The 13810-nt window shown below is 42.4% G+C and overlaps 1 protein-coding gene across 5 annotated transcripts in view; it reads right to left on the bottom strand.

Moving 5' to 3' along the window:
• Nucleotides 1-13810, bottom strand: part of DAB2IP (DAB2 interacting protein) — a 200800-nt gene that overhangs the window by 116732 nt on the left and 70258 nt on the right. For all 5 annotated transcript variants that reach the window (XM_075112381.1, XM_075112380.1, XM_075112378.1 and 2 more), the window contains exon 3: nt 2718-2836. In XM_075112381.1, coding sequence (XP_074968482.1) covers nt 2718-2836 — 119 coding nt within the window. The remainder of the gene's footprint in view (nt 1-2717; nt 2837-13810) is intronic.

Raw genomic sequence — 13810 nt, 5'->3', positions numbered from 1 at the left:
TTGTAGGAGGTAATAATTTTCTATTTTAAATTTACATGTTGTATTTAAATGTGTGCATCAATCCAACACTGGATAAAAAGCATAGATATGTTTGTTTATATTCTCTTCTCTGCTCTACCTACACGCCACGACCACCTAATTAGCTCTCTGTACATGTATGTGCACATTTCATATATTCATACGCATCTGCTGTACCCAGCAGGATAAACAGGACATGCAAGAAAAAGAGAAATAAAGAAACTAAGCGGCATGACACAGGACCAGTTTAAAAACACAGAAGCCAAGAAACAGAATCACTTATGATCTACTATAGCTCAATATTTCAACCTGGAGTGTTTTGGTTGCGTTTATTGCACTATTCATTTTTGCCATAGCATCTCCCACAAAAATCCTACAGAGCTCCAGAACAGAACGCTGCTATAATGGTTACTTCCATGAGCAAAGGAGCAGTTCGTGAACAATCAGCTTGGATACAAGATGGAGTCAAGAATCAAATATTTAAGAGGCAAATATTCCAATACCAGATGCTTCTTTGAAACAGTTCTTGGATTTCAAGAACGACAGGAAGCACAGCAGCAAATGCACGAGAGTGATCTAAAAGACTCAAGCCCTTTCACGCACAGAAGCGAGTGCATTGTGCATCTTAGCAGACGTGGATGGGAATGTTCAGGAAGATAAAATTATCTTCTGTAACCAAAACCTTGATGCATGACTGAGAAGCCCAGCTGCTGCTTTTCTTTCACCCGTCCAAGAGCAACAGTACCTAAGGCCAAGATCTTCTGCAGCAGGATACTTGCTTGCATTATAGATCTGACACTACTATGAAAGCAGGGGGACTAAAAGCTTGCCATCAAAAGCTACCTGGTGTCAGAGAGCTTCCTCCAGATCAGGGCATGTCTGCGTATCCTAGATGAAGTGTATTGAGGAGTGACACCTGCCTAACAGAAGTCTTTCATTTTCAGTTTCTAAATACTCATATAAGCAAACCCTTGGGTTTTATCCAAGGCTGCCAAACGCTGCCTCTCCTCTAACCCACCCTCTAAGCCCTACGCTGAAAACGCACTACAGCCATTCACTGAAGCTCTTTCAAGAAAAGTTGCAGTAAATCTGGCTCTGTCTGAAAGGACACTGCCCAGCAAGCTCCAGGGCTCTTGTGCTGGGAGGGCAGGGAAACTACAAAGCCTAATTTGGGAAAATGACTTTGGCTTCAGGGCTGGCTGAAACAGTTCATTTCCATGTCCTATACTGCCAGTTCACAGAAACAAAACTCATCTAGGAAGGAAGAAAACATTGCCTAATTTGCCAGTTCTTTGAGTGAAGCAGCAGCACCGTAGGCAGATCCCCGGCCGCCCGGCTACACTCGCTTGTCTTCCGTATGGAACACAGTGCCCTGCTTTGAGCATTTGTGAAAACTGCAGCACAGGAATCAAATCAACCCTGTCTTCCTAGGTAGTAACCCCAGAAATATGACTCTGTACTGACCAGCACAACCCTTCTACTTGCAGAATCCAGAAGGAAAAAGCTTAGGAGGCTGTAATAGGTCAGGTGAGGAAAAATCCAGATTGACCATTGCCATTTGTGGGCTTCAGAAATTCACGGCCCCTCCAATGAATAAGTATAGCTAAAACAAAGTAAAAGTTGTCATTGCCTTTAAAAGCAAAGCATTTACTGAATGGATTCTAAAGCACCCTCTTGATATTTTAAAATGCCACTGCTGCAAAATGGTTACATCAATGTACGGCCAATTTGGCATATTTTTCAGACATAGACTTTTCTTGGCACTTCAATGGTTCTGTGTCATTCCCCAGAATGATTCACGTAAGGTTGAAAGATCTTCCTTTTGGAGGAAAACCTCTAGTTTGTTCCTGTGGTTGGTAATGGACCCTGTCTTACCCAGCCGTGACCTTGATCTGCATGTGATATTACACATACATTTACCTAGAATGTACGTCTGCCTCACACACACACTGACATAAATCTCCATGTACATAAATACATACAAACCCACTAAAGAGCTACTTTACTTTCTTACTGAGCTGAAAAATAAACCCAAGGTTTCACTTCTTTATTTTGCTTGCCATTTGCTCCAATACTGGCCATCCCATGTCAAATGCTTCCTCTGATCCGTCTGCACATTCCCTGCAACGCATCCCTCCCGGACTGAAAGATCCTGTCATGGCTCAGACAGAAAAAGCAGCTTCGGCCACATGCTGAGAATCCATCTCGGTGTAATGACGGCAGTCAAGGGCTATGCTGAAGATGTGTGCGTGTGGAAGGGGGAGAGAGGGATTTGGGGAGATTATGATTGTTATTGTTCTATGTTATTGTTCATACAATGTGTAACCCAGTAATGTTCAGTGTAGTCCAGTGTGTGAGCATCCCTCCCCTCCCTCCCTCACCTGCATCAGTCGGCTTTGGCTGCTGCATCTATGTGCTATTTATATGCTGGCGCATCAACTTAGGATTTATTGAGGAAAAGAAAGCAGAGCAGCCAGGCTTCTCCGTACATGATATTTAACCTAAAAAGGGAGGGCTTGCACCGTATACTCGCCAACGAATTAAAATTGTCCCTCTTGCAATTAAGCAAGTCTACTTCTATCACAGATGTGGCCCTTGCTCTGAATAAGATAAGCAAGATATTAACGAGAACCGGAAAAATCAATACCCTCGTTCTCTTCACACGCCCTCCTCCCCACCCTCCGAGAAACGTCCCTTACCTTTCATTGTCCACACTCCTGAAGCCAGGTAAAATGTGCCGGAAGCTGCTGTTCCTATCAAGCTTCGGTTGGCTCTTTGTCCTTTTGATGGAGCCTTTAAGCCGACGGCTGAGGAACCCCTGTGGGGTGAGACAAGAATACTAAATTACAACAAAAAAGGGAGAAAGAGAGAGCGAGCCCTGAACCTGCTCTCTTGCACCGAGCGCAGCCAGGCAAATTGTTCTCTCCAGCTCCCTTCATGTGCGGCTGCTGGCAGCGCCGCTCCTCGCTGTCAGCCCGGCTCCCCAGCTCGCAGCCAACATCTGCTCCCCGCGCTTGCCGAGGCCAGGGCGCTGCGTCGGCGCGAGACTCCCCGAAGCCTCCGTTACCCTGGCAACCATCAGCTCACATAAAAATACTGTCTGTAAGACAAGACTAGCACATTGCAACTCCTGACCGGAGGAGAGGCTGCGACGCGGGGCTCCGGCTGGCCCAACCTGGCCATCTCGCAGGCACAGGTGCAAGACACCACCCGCTCACCAGCGACCAGGAGACAGGCAAGAACTTAATTACCTGATCGAAACCCCCCGGATTTTCAGCCATGCCTGTCAGAATTGGACTCAGGTGTTTTAACTACATGTAAAAATATCCCTTAAAGCACGCATGGACTCAGCAGCTATATGCACTACCTTGACGGAAGAAAAGAGACCCTTGCGCTGAACGTACAGCGCCTTCTTCTCTGCTGTGCCTCCTCCCTCACGGAACATAAGTCACGGCTCCTGTAGTGCTCCACAGCAAAGCCAGCACTAAACGTTTTAATAGCAAAGCTTCTAATGTGTTATTTGCTTATTGTTAGGAGTTAATGTTCTACATAATCTGAACATTACATTTAATCTCTTGGCTAAATAAGGCAATAAAAGTATAATACTACTGTGGTGTCCAGCATTTACAGCATCTGAGAGTCGTCTTAGTGGGTCAAGCACGTTAGCTGGAGAAAGTGCAGTAGCATTTTAAAGAGAAACCAGGGTTTTGGGGTGAAGCCTAAAGAAGTGTTACTTTTACACACCATCATGCCAAAGAAATAAATCAGCTGGATATGAACAACTCGGCAAATCCCCACACAACCTGAGGTTCTGCACACACCGCTTCCCTTCCCCATCCCCAGGCAAGGGGTAACATATCCACTGGATCAAGCACAGATTTTGACATGCATAAGGAAAGAAATGTGAGAAGAATGGGTATCCTTCCAGTGGGTGCTGTGCCAGCACCCCAGACATACCCACAGAGCACTCCTCCACTCCGGGCATGAGTCTCCGTAGTTTCTCCAGTCAACCTTAAGGAATGGATTTAGGTCACGTAGCCTTTGGCAGCTCCCTTTTATAAATTAATACCCTTTACATGTCTTGCAGGAAGATAATCACAGTCTAACCTCTATCTAGCCTGTCATTTGTTCATGCTATTTAAATAATCCTTCCCCACCTAAGATATTCGTGGGTCACATTATGTCTTTCTCAGGTTGCAAAATTTCCTGGGGCAGTCTGCGCGACTCTTGTTATGGAAGTGACCTTCCTGCTTGTAAGTGCATCAAGAATTTCAAACATCTAGACAACGAAAGGTGTTTCACATTTATTAAGTGCCACTTCACTTACAAACGAGGTATGCAACGTGCATTCATGTGAACTGAATATTTCTCCGGGAGCTATTTGCGTGATTGGAAGAGGATGATGTGTATAACACAGGCCATCAGGTTAGACACTTTGCCATCTTACACAAAGCCAACACATAACAAAGGCCTTTTCAAAAGTGTTTTGTCCATGGGAAATACTTTTAGAGAATTTATTACAGTACAGAGAAACATGACTATGAAACAGCAGATTTGAGGATTTGCATTATCTAGAACATTGCTAACATATTTCCCTCGGCACTCAGACCTCAGCCAGCCTCATACTCATGATATCAACATGATATCAGCCTCATGCTCATGATATCAACTCTTCATGCTCTTGTTCTTCTGGCTAGATCAGGCCTCTGCTTGCCTGCTATGGAGCCTAGCCAATATTTGCTGTGAAGGAAAGATCAAAAATATGCAACTGGCCACTCACGCAGTATTTCCCTGAATGCCGCTGCTGAGCAGTTTGTGCCCAGAAGCAAGAGATTGAACTTCTTTCATCCCTGCCAGCCTTGCCACAAATATGGCATCATATTAGCAAGCCATTTTGACAAATCCAGTAATAGGTTGGGACTCTGGAAGGGGAATTGATAAGGAAAAAACCAAACACTTTCTGCGGCAAACGGTCACAGCTTCTTCCACTACCTCGTATTTCACATCTCGACAACTGTTAGATGATTCGTGCACTATTTGGAAATGAGCATTTAGGGTTGCAGTAAGACATTACTTCCCTTCTGTTCCCCATTGTTTTTACATCCATCGCTACCAGAAGGAGATCACACTGTACCATTTTCAGCTTTCATTGCTAGCTTTCTTGGGAGAATGATATGTCAGATTTTAACGCTGATAAATTATGCTGCTATAGCAATACTTTGCACCTCCATAGTGCGTGCCAGAGATCAGAAAGTCTAATGTGTGAATTACTACCTTCTGTAATTTTCAGATGGGGTAAGAAAAAAAGAGAGAGAAGTTGGTTTCCACAAATACAAGAGAGAGAGAATCCGACCTGGGGTGTGACCGCCGTGCTTTCCTGGTGAGATCATAAGAACAGCATCCATTTCTTCTTCATTTATGACTTTAAACAACATTTGATTCTGATCTCCAGACAAATGAGGCTAATCCTACCCTATGAATATTGCCTACTCCTCTAGCCTTGCTGCATTCTTGTGCGTTCCAGTAATTAAAGCATTGCCCTTTATATTACATGTTCTTTATATGCTTTTAAGTTTATATTGAGAGCTGTCTAGGGCAGAACTGTGTCTTCCTATGTGTGGGCAGCATTTACCACCAGTAAAAATATCTTAGAAAATATTAAACTACTAACTCAGGAAGGTTTCATTCAGAAGAATTTAATAGATTGTGTGAAATGACAATAAATAGAAATCTGCAAAGCCCAAGAATCCCTTCAGAATTTGCCACAGCAGAAAACCATGAGATGCCACAACCTGTGGTGCTGAGGGTCTTTACTTCAGCCCAGTGCAGAGACACCCTGTCCACACAGGGTAGGGGCACTCTCGGAGCGCTTAGCCAGGACGTAGCGCGCCTGCATTGCTTGCACAGTGACAAGTCCCCTTGCTATGCTGCATTGCGAGGCGTAGGCGTGTTAGCTCGTTCAGAACTAGTGCAAAATTTGCACAAATGAGAATAAGCCTTCTGCGTCCTTTAGTACAGATTTGTCTTTGTTTAGCCCAAATGGCATTTCAAGTTCTGCTGGAATATGCTGAAGCAAAACTTAGGCTAATGTTAACTTCCTTTTAGGCAGTGGACATAAAGCAAATCATGAAATACTCTTTAAAACCTAAGCAGAGGTACTAACTACATAAATTCATCCCTTGCACTGACTAACTTCTGAGCAAGAGGAGATATTTTAGGGTCTTTAGAGCAGAGACAACCATTCTGGTCAAGAATAAAGCACCACGCAAACCTGCACAGTTGTATGGAAATTTGCCGTCTATCAAAAACCACAGAGTGTGGCACAGAACTCAACTAGCCCAGCAGGAAAAAGACGTAGAGAACTCGCACTGTGCAGTGATTTAACTTTTTTAAGTGCAAGGGCCTTGCTTTTCTTGTTTTGTTTCTGCAGTTCTGACATCCTCAAGTCTGGAATACAACTGCTTTAATCAGAATTGCTGACTGAAGTTATAATAAGACACAAAGAACGAAGGCAGAAAAAACCAAAACAAATCCTTTTGAGGAATGGCTTAATCACAACTGCTGCTACTTAAGCTAAAACAGGATGGGCACGGTTCAAAAGAGGACAATTAAGTCTGCTGTGATTTGGGCTGGTTTTTCTTATGTATTCGGACAAACCCAAAATCTGATGCCATCATCTTGGTACAGATGGAGGAAGCGGGACCCTCATTTTAATGTTTCCTGCTTATGAATTTTGGCATTTCCAATTACTCTAGAACCTGGAAATAATCGTATGTTATAATATTTGAATATTTTTAATATTCTAATACTTCTAAAGCATATGTGCCAACCCACCACAACCGTATGCCTTTGAGATGCAGGCACTGAGTACTTCCACACACCCTGGCCCAAGTATAAGAAAATTGGAAAGAAGAGGGGAAAAGGGAGGGATGCAAAACTGAGTAGACTATGAAAGACAGCAAAACCTTGAGCTCCTGTTTTATTAAACATAAAGTAATGATGCAAGTCTGGAACTGACTCCCACACCATTAATGTTCATTTGCAGTGAACCCAGATGATAAAGTTTTAAAGGTAAAAAGTCAGCACCATGGAAACACAATATGTATGAAATTTAAAAAAAAAATCAATAAATCAAGCTGGATGCACCAAGAGCAGCTTTGTTTGGAAGAGTCCTGGCAGCTCTCAGTATTTTCTAAGCACAGCGAGCACGGAAAACAGGGAGAGGGGCCGGCCAAACACACATGGGGCAGAGCAAAGAGCGTGGAGAGGGCTTGAACCACGGGACTGGGAGAGCGCTGGTCTAACAGGAACACTGAAGAAAGAGACAGAAGTCCTGGTTTATGATGCTCTTACCCAAAGACCACACAGAATAAACACTATGAAGACATATCACAGGAACTAGCGAACAGATGGGGTTATTTTTATACTGCTTCCCTATCTTTTTGTTTCAGTTCAAGCAAATCTCAACTACAGAGGACTTGAGAGGACATTCGCTACTCACAATAATGAAACTGCCATAAATAACTGCTTGCCACGAGTATAAATGTGTAATGCAGTATTTCATATCGGTGTCCATTTTTTCCAGTATATCAGGCATTAGTTCATAGGTACGAAATTGGGAGTAAATCTTCTCTACCAGACCTGTCCTTATTCTGGGCTTTAGAATCTTAGTTTATTTTTTTATATTAAACATCTTTAATTCTGGAATCAGCTTTTTTTTCCCCTGCTATGTCTATGTCCTGTGTCTATGCCGCTCATCCACAGTACATGGAAGTACCCTTTTAATGAGGCTCCACTGAATGGATAATTAATACTTGTATTTGTGAACCAAGTAGAGCCTTGCCAGTGCTAAGCATCCTATTATAGCCATAAATGTACCAAAAAAAAGTTATTTTACCTGTTTCTACAATTACCAATAATAGCCTTAGCTTTCAAAATAAACTAGAAGCCTTTCCTGGGCAGCATTTGATACCAGGTGAAGACACCAAAGTGCACATCCCTACTATTCTCTTGTAGAACATGACCGCATTAAACTACAGTAAGAAGTGCATAGACCAGAAAAACCACTGAGGGTGAGTTTAGGCATCGGATTTGCCTCTCGGAAGCCCAGGAACAGAAGTAATCCAGGGAGTGGTCTCCTGCATTGATACAAGAAAGGAAGGGAATTTCACGTATAGCACTGACCTTTATGGATCAAGTATTTCTTATTTGCTCAGTGTATAGGGGCATGTGCCTGTAAGTATATGTATCCTTTCAAACACTTCATATATAATTTATTACTGTCAGCTTTTTTGATTTGAACTTGTAAGTTATAAGTTGTTTTCCTATCATCCACTTCTCCTCCTGTCAGATGTGATAAACGGCTCTATTCACGAGGTGACCTATGGAGCCCCCTTCCCCAAAGAGTGCATCCCTAGCATACGCAACGCTTGCATAGGATCCGTTTTGAACTTGGGCAAATGGTAGGCAGGAGACCGTCAGCCAGAGTGTCACCTGAAGTTGAAGGCATCCCCAAGCTTACAAGAATCCTTGCTGATTCAACCTTGAGAAGTTAGATTCTTGCAAGCTTATCAACCAAAAACCAGCTTGCTTCAATCGGCAAGACTTGCCTAATATGCAAGCCCAGGGAAAGGGCAAAGGAGAGCAATAGCCTACAAAAGTCCACAGAGCGCAAGAGATGTGAGCTTAAAAGGAAAATCAATCAGTTTATTATCTCTGGACCTAGAAATGCACGCTGCATAGATTAACATGTATTAGTCCTTCTGTTTGGAGGAGGCTGAATGCATGACTTTGTTCAAGTGGGTGAAAAGTCCCTCAGTTTCTCTTTCTCAATTTTACTTCATAAATCTCAGGACCCTTCCCGGTCATCCTGGGAGCCCCTAAAGAAACATGCAGATGAGGTGAAGTAAGGAACTTTTATGCCTGAGAATAAGAGCAAGTAACACCCATCCATGAACCACCAAATTGCTCTGACTCACGACACCTTAAAACGCTATCCTGTAGGGATAAGGAAAGCCCCTCTGAGACATAAGTGTCTTGGAATTAGGATAAAAACCCAAAAGAATGAAAAAATAGCTGCAAAAACATTGCATGTCTAGTGATAGATAGCAACAAAAACTCAAATCCTACCGCTCCACATGCTGTGGTCAGACTTGTGCTCTGGCATCCAGAGTTAGAGAATAAACACGGAGATACAGTACTTGAGAGCACGAGAGGATATGTCTGTGAGCCAGGCCATAAAGCAGTCCCGGAATGTGAGAAACAGCTCGTGTTGGTAAGTGCTGCTTAGCAACACTGCCCTTCTATGGCAAAAGATTAATCAAATTTGCAGTGTCATTGGAAACACTCAGTTGAGTCCATTTGAAAAATCAGATGAAGATGCACTGAAGTCCCACAGGTCACCAAAGGGACACTGTGGGTCTGTCTAGGTCATGAAAACTGGAATTACGTCAAATGAGAGGCACCGAAGGTTAATTATGAATATGGCAAATCTAACACATGCATGTATCAGCGAATCACAGATGGAAGAAGCAATAGCTTCAACACATAACATCTCATCCTTTGCCACCTCTGGCCAATAAAGGATTGCTGCTTATGCTCTATTTTTGTAAAGATTTTACCTATCTGGTTGAAAATGTTTCGGCCAGGCGGTCTTCCCCCACTGCCCTGAGGAAAGAATGACACAGACTGGCAGGTCTCAGTGCCACGTATCTCTCAGGACATTTTTCCTGATATTCAGCTAAATGTTTCTTTGCAGAATTTCACTCTGTTCCTTTTCTGCTCTTTTCTACCAGGGAAAGACTCATCTCCCAGCCTCTGAAATAGTCACCCTCGGCCAGCACACACCCTCAGTCCCTGACCAAGAGAACCACCAAAAAACTTCAGGCAAGCCATGGCCTTGTGGTAAAGAAACAGAAAATTTGGGAAGTCTCTGTCTGCACTCTCCAACTCGCGCTGATGACATGCATCTAACATGCACAGGGAACCGGCGGGATGTTCATAGAGTCCAAAGGAAGGAATGCAACTGCCAGGAAGAATCTAGAAAACAACTGCAGTCCAACAGCCATCGTTACTCAGGGATCACCTGATTCTTCAATTTGGATTCTTTTGTTCTTCTATTAAAACAAAACCACACTGCTCTGGATTATTTGTTCACAGTTCCGTAATTATCATACTGTCAACATTTCATATCCAAACAAGACAGATAAATATTCCTTAGGAAGGTAGGAGAAGGGTAATTGAGCAATCAGGGATGAATGATGCAGAAACAGAGATGCAGGTAGAATGCAAGTAACCCTGAAGAACAAAACCAGTGATTTACCCAAAGAGAGGAGCAACTAGAAAAAAGCTGCCTAGATGAAGCCAAGCAAGGACTACAGCTGGGAAAGAATTTCAATGGGGTGAAACAGTTCTCTTATTTAACTGGCACAACAGAGTCAACCATCCCAGAGGACAAACTGTTCATATACAAAACTTCTTTGCCTTTAGTGAGAACATCCCTGACAGGAGCAGAGCACCTCCTGGGCAGTGCTGGGCAGTGCCAGCTTCACAAAGGGGAAGAGAAGTCAGACCAGGCTTGCTGTGGCCATCCCAAGACTCTGTTTCTCCTTGGAAAGCAGGAAAAGAGAATCTGAGCTTTGCTTTCCTCTCTTCTCTCTCTCCTTAGAGAACTGTGCTCAAATTAGGTTCTTGAGCATCTTTAGTCCCCTAGAACAAAGCTGTCACTGCTGAACAGAAGTCGAAACCAAGTGCTGGCAACCTCCATGGCAGGTTGTAATTGCAGCAGAGGAAAAACTATGTCCTGATAACCTCAGGACTAAGCAAAGTGCCTTCTGGTAGTCCCTGAAGATCCCAGCAGTGTCTAAATGAAAAAAAGGATTCACACATGTACATGAAGTCTGCTTTCCAATATAATTATGGCAGTCATTTAGAAAGCAAACAAAATGCACTACATTATCCATATTCTGGGACTTGTTACTGCAAAGAGTAAAATCAAGTAACATAAAAAGACAGATGTTTCTCCAAGTAAGGTTTTAGGAAACAAGCTACTCCAGCCACAGTAAGGATCATCAAAGAAAATTTGAGGGAACATCCCAGCATCTATGGCCTCTAGGAGAGAGTCATTCTTACTATTATTTATGAAAAGAGAAAAGTAAGGCATTTAACCTTAATGGTTAAAGCAACCTGGTCTTATTTGGAGCTTTGGAGATTGAGTTTTATACACCCAGGAAGGAGAGGGGAATACCAAAACCGTTCAACCATATGCCAGGGGTTGTTAAGCCTCCATTTCCCTTCATCATGGAATGAGGGGAAGCCCTTTTGGTAGAGAACTGTCCCTCCTCAGAGTATCACTACCCAAACATGCTCACTCCTCCAGTTTAGGCTTAGAGAGTGATTTTTTTTCCCAAAACCTCAAAGCTTAAACATTTGTTATAATTTGTTTTACTGCAGGTAACAGCCTGCATGTTAAACCAACTGAATCTTTACTCTGGAAAGCCAGCCAGGACGGCTGACGGTCACATACATACCATGCTCTGTTCAAATAATTTCCAAGACAGTATTTTAATGGCTTCTTTCTGATACACACTCTTGTTCATGCGGTTCAGACCACGGACAACTGAAAGGAAGCCTGCAGGCGGTATGCACCTGTGAAACCTTACACGTGAGCCCGTATGAGCCGTGCAAATACCTTGTTTGTATTCAGAAAATGCCTATTCTTACTTGTGTAATAGCAGATATGCCTGCAATTATTCTGGCCACAGCTTCTCAAGACGCACAGCTACTACAGACCTGGCATCCAACCATCCTCACTGGGTCAGACTCGTGAGAGTTTAAGTGACCTCAAACGAAAACTCTAAATCCAGGAGATACACAGCTAAACTATTACTCAGCTCTCTGAAAACATATCCTGTGAGTTCAGAGACTTCAATTGTTTATGATATAATTTTAAGTATTTGACTTTCAATAAATGTAATGTTTCACATTTACAGTCTCTCATGCACTGTACGTGCAGGAGATTTATTTTACAATGGAGAGCAACAGATTCCAATCAGGCAAATATTTTTGAAACTTCAAATACAGAGAGAATGAGTGCCTTTTAGATTAAAAGGCATAATCCCCAGCTGGCAGAAAATTATTCACACTGCTATAAATTTAAACTTTCACAATACTTTTTGTAGCATAATAATGACTTAAACACTCGGTATCAGCTGTGAATTGTTACATTTATACTGCTTCTAAAATGTAGTTGTGATTTAAATGAAGGTACAGAATTTATAGGACATGGTAGCGATGTATATTTGGATGCTTGGTGATCCCGTTCAGGCATGAAAAATAACTAAACTCTGCAAAGATTGATAGTTTCTATCACTCAGACTTTTTGTAGAAGGCATCCAAGGGAAAACACCTGCAGGTTCTCAAGACTTCAAGCCTGCACACAAGGTACTGGCCTATAACTACCTAGAGGGTCCTGCTTAGTGTGATAAGTAATTCAGTGCAAGGCATACGGCCAGAGGCATCCTGATCCACGGTCCTTTGGTGCTTTTGCCATGGTCTAAAGCCCAGGAGCTTTCAAGAGCTGTGCTTTGGAACTGCTACTGTGGGGCAGAACTTCAGCTCCAGCGGGTAAATGACTATTGGGCTCAATACATTTATACCAGGTACATAAGCTGTGTACAGTCGGGATAAACCAATCTGCCCTTTGATTTTAGGAAAAAAGGTATCTTTTCATATAAAGGAGATTAACTTAATTCACTCACAAGTTTAGAAATGAGAATATGTCTTTTAAAAGACAGTTCATAGGAAGATCCATGCTTCAACAAGCTTGCTGTCTGAGAAGGGGAGAAATGAGGGAGCAGAGGTAGAGGTGGGATAGCAGGTAGAAAATACTGTCAAAATAGATTCTTTTGGCAGGTCACAGAGGAAACGAGTTTGAAGGTAGAGGTGTCTAAGTGATTTGCTACACTAACTCTACAGCAGATAAGCCGCAAAGCCAGGATGACTTCTCAAGAATGGTTCATTCCTATGCCAGCAGTCTAACCATTCAAATACATTGCTTCGTATTAAAACAGGTATCAAAGCTCTCCAAGGTGAGCAATAAACACACAGGGGAGATGAGAAAACCATCTCCATAAATCTGTTTACATTAATGTTCTCTTTTAAAGTCCACTTTTGCTATATGATAAACAGTAAACTGTTTCATGAGTGTTTTATACGTGCTTTCCCTACTTTGATTTATGGCCTTGGAGCAGCCTGTGCATGACATGTTGTATCGAGTCATCAGGCATCCTCCTACTCACTTCCATCTGAAACCTCCAGAGCAGAGCAAATACTGGAAGACATAACCCCATTTTCCACAATATTGACGACCAACTCTCAGGCTACAGAAAGGTATCAACATCAAGTTGCTGCATTTTCATTGACAAATCTTGTGTGCTTTTAATAACACATTTTCTACAAAACCAGCTGCTAGGCCAATAAATTTTAAAAAGCAGTTGGTAGATGATATGTTTAGAATAAAAAATTATTATTATCCTTTGAATGTAGGGATTCATTGTGTAATTTTGCAGTAAAAGTTACTCATTCAAATCTGAAACTCATGTTTCAGGCAGATGCTCTTGGCTCCAAAGACTTTCACCACATTTCTGAAGCTTAAATTGGAACATTTGTATTCAGCAATAATTACAGCTGCAATCAAACAAAAATGTTAACTTTTGTATGGTGAATACCTACTATAATTCAGATAATACATCAGTCTTGCATTTTTCCCTATCTACCTTTCTAGACAACTTAA

This window comes from Phalacrocorax aristotelis, chromosome 17 (genome assembly GCF_949628215.1).
Source record: "Phalacrocorax aristotelis chromosome 17, bGulAri2.1, whole genome shotgun sequence".
Lineage (NCBI taxonomy): Eukaryota > Metazoa > Chordata > Aves > Suliformes > Phalacrocoracidae > Phalacrocorax > Phalacrocorax aristotelis.
The sequence above is the reverse complement of the archived record's forward strand: the minus strand, read 5'-3'. Positions and strand labels throughout refer to the sequence as shown.